Source organism: Diplotaxodon limnothrissa, linkage group LG7 (genome assembly GCF_057381915.1).
Source record: "Diplotaxodon limnothrissa isolate DT_005_m linkage group LG7, D_limnothrissa_male_GT1.1, whole genome shotgun sequence".
NCBI classification, from domain to species: domain Eukaryota; kingdom Metazoa; phylum Chordata; class Actinopteri; order Cichliformes; family Cichlidae; genus Diplotaxodon; species Diplotaxodon limnothrissa.
Window position 1 is genome coordinate 56,118,473 of NC_140602.1, and position 7,532 is coordinate 56,126,004.

A 7,532-nucleotide genomic window follows, 5' to 3' on the forward strand; every position below is an offset into this window, starting at 1 on the left:
ACGCTCACAATATCCACAATCTTTAAGAGGAAGCAAAATCTGCATCAAGCCACGCTCTAACTCTATTATAATTCTACCGCCAGCTTCACCAGAGTGATCACATAAAACACATCTACAGCCCTGCTCTAACACACTCTGCATGTTCTGCAACATCCCCCAGCCTTCGAAAGCAGGGGACGAAAAACAAAGATGCAGTTCTACCTTTTCACTCCCCTCTGCTTCTGCTCAACACCACTCTGACTACATCGCACTGCTGCCTGCTTCCTCTAACTGAAAACTCGCCTGCAGAACTGAAACGGCACTTTATCACCGTGGATGGTGATGCTGTGATGTCAAGAAAGTAAGTTTTGCACCCAAATGTACAGCAATGACGGAGGTGAGGGTTCTCACACAGAGACCACCAAGGTATAAGAATGCCTGCATCGTCTGGTCTGAGCAGCTACATGCAGCAGACTGTCGCAAGCATGTCTGTCTCCCCAAAGCTGCGGGGGACAGCAAGGTGCCCAAATGGCGCCCTGAAAGGGACCGCGACTGAGCCAAAATGAAGCCTTTAATGGTCAAAGAGCTGCCTGGTTGCCAAACTGTAACACCCAATGGAGGTCGTCTAGAGGCCGGTGAGGTCCACAATCGCCTTGATGAAGATGGTGTCGTCACGAATGTAAGTGTTCTTGCCATCGAGCTTAGAGAGCGGGCAGAAGAGTGGACAGCCGCTGGCGATGTTCATCTCGCTCACGGGTCTCTGGAAGGAGGAGGAAGTGACATCAGGTCGAAAGGCATCGATGATGTGCTCTCTGTTGCTCTGGTCCAGCAGCATCAGCGTAACCTGGAAGTCAAATAAGTAAGAGATTACTGTTGGGATAAAATAGGCAAGTTTCAGCAGAACAAACCTCATTGTGGTCCTTAAAGAAATAAGAACAACAAAAACAGTAGACTGGTCAACAACCAGAAGGGGATACTTGAATGCCTGCTTGTTTCTTAATCTTTTACCTTCTGGTTGAAGGGCCATTTAAGCAGGGCATCACTCAGCCCCCTCATCACCACAAAGAACAAGGACAAGTGGCTGCCACGCCCTGTCCCATCTCCATTAAGATAGATCCGTAGGCACATCTTATAGCCGTACTTGCTGGTATAGAAGGCTGGAAGAGAACAAGAAAGAGAACTAATTATTCGCACAAGACAACAACAGTTTCAACAATTTAGTAATAACTTTTTCAACGATTTTAATTTTGCAGGCATCTATTGCTGCTCTTCTCAAACCAGTTCACTGATCATGCTCCTGGTATTCTAGGCTGATGATTTTGGATCAACACCGTGATAATGCGCAGTGTTACCGGGCGAGAACATGGCAGGGGCTCGGCCTGCGATGGCATCTTGTCTCTTTTTGGCAAAATCTGAAATCCTCCAGATAAAGACGCCGTCAAAGGTGGTGGCGGACATTTCTCTCAGCCGTCCCTCCATCTCTGCGACCGTCAGGTCCTTCAGCCCCACAGTCCGCTCTAGCTGTCGCACCTGGAAAACAAACACATATTCATTAAATTGGATATTTTCCAGCAGTGACTGAACAGCAGCTGAGAGAATAACCAACTAAAAGTGCAGTAGTTTTGGTTGGTTTCACAAACATGCTCAGACATTACAAATGACTAATTCATATTAGCATCAATTCAAGGTGATCAACATCACTCTGCCTTTAAGGAAGAAACTACAAATATTTTGAAAAGACTGAGTTTGTTCAAAGTATCACTTTGAAGCATCTCCAAGCCTTTTCCTGTGTTTTCTAGGATTTTATAAATTGGCAGGCAACAAGTTTTCTCAAAGTAGCAGCCTTTACACACCGGAAGTGTAAAATCTGTGCAGGTATTTTGTGTGTGCTAAAAGTATTTTTTAGACTCGCCTATCCTTAAATCAGCCATTCACACCTTTTTTGTATGCAAATAAACAGATTCAACCACAACCTAAGATCTCTCCAGGATTCTGGATTACATCGATACGGAAGAAAAAGTAATGGTGAATCTAAAAATGAACGGTCCATTGTTGTGTGTTCAGATTTGACTGAGTTAAAACTCAGAGAACAAGGAATGCTGCAGTCATGGCTCGAGCTTACCTTGTTGCTCAGAGCCTCGATCTTATCCTGGTCCAGTTTATGCTGACGGTTGCTGGCTTCCATGGTGGTGGCGAACCTCTCCACCTCTCTGTTCAGGACGCACACCACATTTTCAAACGTGCCAGCTTTGACTTCCAGTTCCGTGCACCTGCGCCCGAGCTCGGCCACCTTGGTTTTCTCGCTGTGAAGCTGGAGCTCCAGCGCTGCGCCCACGGAGCTGGGCAGAGGCGTGAAGGATGTGGACACAGAGAGAGTGGGAGGCAGAGTGGGAGGTGGAGGTAGAGGAACTGAAGCAGGTGGACCAGGAGGTCCAGAGCTGGAAGATGATGAGGATGCGGCGGCGGCGGCTCCCTGCACGGGAGGCCCAGAGGAGGTGGTGCTGAGCTGGGAGACTCTGGCCTCGAGTTCCTTGAGGGATTGTTGGAGTTCCACCAGTTTGTGTCCGGCTACTTCCAGTCCCTGGGGCTGTAGGCCCTCCATGCTAACTTTCATGCCCATAATGTAATGCAGCAGAAGATTGAGGTGCTCATAGGCATATGCGCGCTCATGGTCATGAATCTTTTCCTTCTCCACCTGCAAAAGTGCAACAGAAACCAGAAACAATATATGAATGCACAGAGTAATTACTGAAGTAAAGGAGAACGGTAAATCTAACATAGTCTTAACTCATTTGATTCATTCATTCACATGATTCATTTCCACCAATGTATTGTAAACTCCTGTTTTTATTTTTTTAATTCAAAACATCTCTCACTAAGAATATATAATAGTCTACTGTCTACTATTAGCCGTTTACTAGCTTGTCCCGTTGAGTATTAGCAGCATTTTTTTAAACTTCCACTGTGTTTTGTGTGTTTTTGTGGCGGTTTTCTATTTGCTGGTGTTTTCCTAAGTTGCAGTGACCTCTCAAGGCCACGATAGTTTTTCCAATAACAATTTCAATCCCAAACATTACAATGAATAACACTGCTAACCAAACTGGCTAACTAGCACTTGTGTTTTTAAAGAACTAAGCAGGATGGTCATCCTTAATGCTCAAACTTTCAAAACAATAGTCCACAAACCAAATTGTGACATCACAGTGGCTCTGTTCATCTTTTATATACAGTCACTGGAAAAAAGATACCTCCTCACTCCTCCTCATCTTGGTTCAGATGATGTTTTCTCTCCTATAGTCTCGAATCTGACTGTGTGCTCAAATACTGAATTTGTTATTGAGAAAACAATCGGGCTACTTACAGACATATCGCATCCCACCACATGAAATCGACATGGAGTTCTGAATTTGCTGCAGAATTTGATATGGTCCACATACTGGGAAACAAAAGAAATAAAATAGTCAATTTCTCACAATCGATATAAATGATTTTCCATCTGCGGTGTATTAACAGCGAGTGATGAATCAGTTGTGTCTTTTTCTTCTTATATTTGTTACTTTGTATCTTGTGACATTTTACATATTGCATCTTCAAATTTGTTTGATTAGTCTGAATATCTTCAGTTTCTTTTTTATTAAACATAAGTAAACATGACAAAGTACATTCATTATTTTCAGAAGCTCAGTTGCATACTCCCTGCCATCACATTTGATTAGTGAAAAAGAGAATGTACAGCAGCTACATGGCCTATGGTCAGTTTTACACCATAAAAGTTTTACAACCTTTTCTGCACGTTGGTCTCAGATTTACCTTTTCTCTGGGTATTTTCTTCTTGGCACAGCCTTCACAGATCATCGGGTACTTGGGGCAGATCTCATCATGAGCCTGAAAAAAACGAAAAGGCAGCAGCGTTTCTTTTAATGCCACACAAATAGCTGCTCTGATCTGCCGCACAGGCCCCGACGAGCATCTTTGGTCTAAATAAATCATTTCCAACCTTGATATTCTTAAAGTGGAACGGCTCCTTGCAGTACTTGCAGTTGAGCGTCCTCTCAGGGCACTCTCGCTCATTATGGCGCTCCTGTTCATTGAAGCGGATTCGTTCTTTGCAGGAGGGGCAGGGGATGATCGTGAACTCGCACTTCCCCTCGTGGTTCATCTGTGGAAAGTGGGAGCTTATGCTGAGGTGCTGTGGCAGAATGGTAACCTCTGTTACCTGGGAGGCTTATTTGTCTACGTACAGAACAGCGCTGTAGCTTTAACAATGTTAGATGTTTAGAGTCTTATCCTTCACGCAACACTAGCATTCTGTAACAGGACGATGAGTCCAAAGGTAAAAACCACAGCTATAAAGAACCATCTTCAGCCACAAGAAGGAGAACAACAGCTGCAGATGTTACGGCCCCCAGAGACCAAAGAAAAACATGCAAACACAATTTCCCACAAAGAAACTGGTAGATATAAAGACAGGAAATGTGGCAGCAATATGTTTACATAATGTATGCATTTGTCTAAAGGCAGCTGCTGGACATGTGATACGGAGGAGACTAGATTTAAGTTGTTTAACTTGATTGTGCTTTTTCAAATCTAAACAACAAGCTGTACAAGTTTTATTTGCACCGTGGCCATTATTCCCATTGAACTTCATCCACAGCTGCGAGGTAGTCTACTGGAACCTGCCTGCAACACCCAAACAAACCAGAAATTTGGTGTCCCTGTATTGATGCAATGTCACAATTTGTGATACTATGCTTTATCGATTTTTCCTCCCACTTCTTGAAAGCAGTAGAAATATCTGCTCTGTTTGCACATTCCCACGTTATCCAAATGCCTCCTTTACACCGTTTCATAAATGCACCAGCCTCATTTCCACCTCCCACAGGCTGCTGTAGAAACTCTGTTAAACATCTGTTTGCAATCCAGATTATGGTTGCTCAAGAAGAGCGCCAAGGCTGCTTTGTCTCATGCACACAGTACTCTCCATGCAAGGCGGGGCTAGCGAGCGTTTCAAAGTGACAAAGACAAAACATTAGGCTACCTGGTTACTGAAAAACAAGTGAAGGAAAAAAAGCCGCCTCACCTCGTACTCCTTTATACTTCCTTTCCAAGTGCAGCTTTCATTGATACAAACAGCTGGCAGATTTTCAACTTCCCTTCGAACCGCATTGTCTGGAAAAGCCTGAAAAAAACGAGAGAAAATAAAAAGGGATCTGCTGTTGAGCTGCATCTGTGAAACGCACGTCCAGCTGCTGTGTTCATCAGTGTCAGAAAAGCTGCACATTCAACACATGCACGCAGTTACTTTACTGTAAGTTTACATATGATTTAATTTGGTGACGATTATATTATCTAAGCATTAGCTGAAACTCATAATCACCAGCATCATCACGCTGCTGTTACTACTGCACAGACTGCACATGATGTAAACGGGGCAACACGCAGAGCTCACGTCAGACATATTTTAACTTCAGAAGCTTGTTTTCTGCTCTTTTTCTTTTAATCTTTCACCAATTCAAATCAAGGTGATTCGTTTCATTTTTTAAAAAGTAATCGAAAAAAGAGTACTCACACATCCTTGTTTTAAAATCGAGGTAGGGTCCTCAAAAATATCCTCTTTGATGCAAGCATTGCATTTCTGAGGTCCATTACTGCAATTAAACAACAACATAGCCAATAATTTATGCTACTGACATATGCTATGACAACTTAAATTATGAGTTAAAGATTTAGCTGCTGATTTATATGCACTTTAAAGATATTAATAATATTAGCAGCTCCCGATCATGTTTGTGCTTTTGGTGCATTTTTTAATGTACTTTATCAGAACAGTAATAGAGTCAGTTCATGGTTATTTATGCTAACATTCTGTCCACTGGGCTCATGAGTAAAAATCTAGCATTTTATGCCATGTTAGGCAGGATTCTGTCCTACAGCCGACCCATCCAGCCTATGGAAGAACACTGCAAATCGAGCTCGTTAGCTTCAGCTGATTACTTTCAGCTCCACGCCCTCATCCAAATATGATCAAGTCTCTGTCATCGAAGATATTTTACAGAGATGCATCAATGGTGTCAAAGCAAAGAGATCCACTCAAAAAATACTGAACCGCTGACAATGTGGTTTTACAGCTTTTGACAAAGAATAAGCAACACACAAAGAATCAGTGACACATCAGTCTCCCACTTCAGTGGGACACTAATAACACTAATCCAGTGTAAGCACTAATTTATTACCAGTTGAGCGCTAATTACTGCTGGAATTAAATAGTGCTGGATTAGAATCATTTAAGTAGTAATTAACTTTTTCATTTCTCTTAGCCCGATAGAAGCTCTAAAAGCAGCTCCCTGAAACTGAACAAAGGAGAATGAGCAACATTACTATATATTAAATGATTAAAGTTTTGTTTTTTTTTAATCTAAATATTTACAATCACTTCCAAAGCACTTATTTTAGCCTTTGGCCATTCCACTCCTCACCTCACAGTCCTGTTAAAGCAGTAGGAACAGAAGCGATGTCCACACTGGGCTTGGAAAGGCCGTCTGAGGATATTGTGGCAGCAGTTGCACAGGTGTTTGTCCTCCAGCTTGTTGCCCAGGATCTTCTTGGGGAAGCCGGGCTTATTGCTCTCCATGGATGAAGGAGGGGACGGTTCCTGTGTGGCCATGGTGTCTGTTCACACGTCACACCTAGGAAACAAGCGAAATGTCAGGCCTGGGAGGTGCAACAGTTTCACTTTCAGAGTCCATTTGGATTGTCATTGTTTTTTTTATCACACCCAAAAGGGAACCAATACTCTACATCTTTAAAACCAAGTTTCAATATTCATATGGCCATTAAAAGTCCAGGATTGCATTTTCTGGTTGGTATTTAACCCATGCCTTCATATTCACATTCATTATCCTTTTGATTAGCCACAAATTTAAAACCACCTGACAGGCCAAGTGACTAATAGAAGTTTTCTCATTGGAATACAATGGCATTTACATGGATGTTACTTTGTTACCTTTATACTGTGGGTGCTGTTGTTACTTTTAAGTAATAAAAGTGTCTTTCAGGGCAGCACAGTGGTTAGCACCATCACCTCATAAGGTCCTCTCTCTGTTTGGGTTCAGTGTGTTCAGTCAGTGGTGTACTGCCAAAGTCCAAATACAGGGTTAACCGGTGATCCTAAATCAGCAGTAAATGTAAGTGATTGTCTGCGTTCCCCCTGTGACAGACGGGCAACCTGTCCAGGGTGTATCCTACTTCTTGCTATATGATGGCTGAGGTAGACTTAAGCCCAACCAATCCAGCGGATGGATAAATAGGGGAATGAACAGGTGGACGGATGGAAACATTGTTTTATTTTTATTCCAAGCACAATAAGATATATATAAAATCTTAGGATTTTAACTCATTGACCTAAACGTTTGGTGGACGCATGGACTAGAATTACTGTAACCAAAAAATCTGAAGAGTTTTATGATGTGAGTGTATTTCAGTGGCTTTGCTATTAAACAATACAAATATAACTTTAATGCTGTACTTTTGAATTCAGATAAACTAATTAATAC

The 7,532-nt window shown here is 42.4% G+C and overlaps 1 protein-coding gene across 3 annotated transcripts; it reads right to left on the bottom strand.

Moving 5' to 3' along the window:
- Positions 1 to 570: 570 nt before the first annotated feature.
- LOC146629290 (TNF receptor-associated factor 2-like) lies at positions 571 to 6,643 on the bottom strand. Of its 3 annotated transcripts, none has more exons than XM_085359993.1 (11): positions 6,456 to 6,643; positions 5,549 to 5,627; positions 5,060 to 5,158; positions 3,977 to 4,138; positions 3,790 to 3,864; positions 3,341 to 3,415; positions 2,443 to 2,674; positions 2,102 to 2,355; positions 1,332 to 1,509; positions 988 to 1,136; positions 571 to 823 (listed from the first exon to the last, which is right to left on the bottom strand). In XM_085359993.1, exons 1-11 carry the CDS (start codon positions 6,641 to 6,643, stop codon positions 605 to 607), a joined length of 1,710 nt encoding a protein of 569 aa, XP_085216119.1. In that variant the 3' UTR covers positions 571 to 604. The 3 variants fall into 3 exon arrangements, with proteins under 3 accessions (XP_085216119.1, XP_085216118.1, XP_085216116.1); XM_085359992.1 differs by having other exon boundaries at positions 2,102 to 2,363; positions 2,442 to 2,674; XM_085359990.1 differs by having other exon boundaries at positions 2,102 to 2,674.
- Between the last annotated feature and the right edge of the window lie 889 nt (positions 6,644 to 7,532).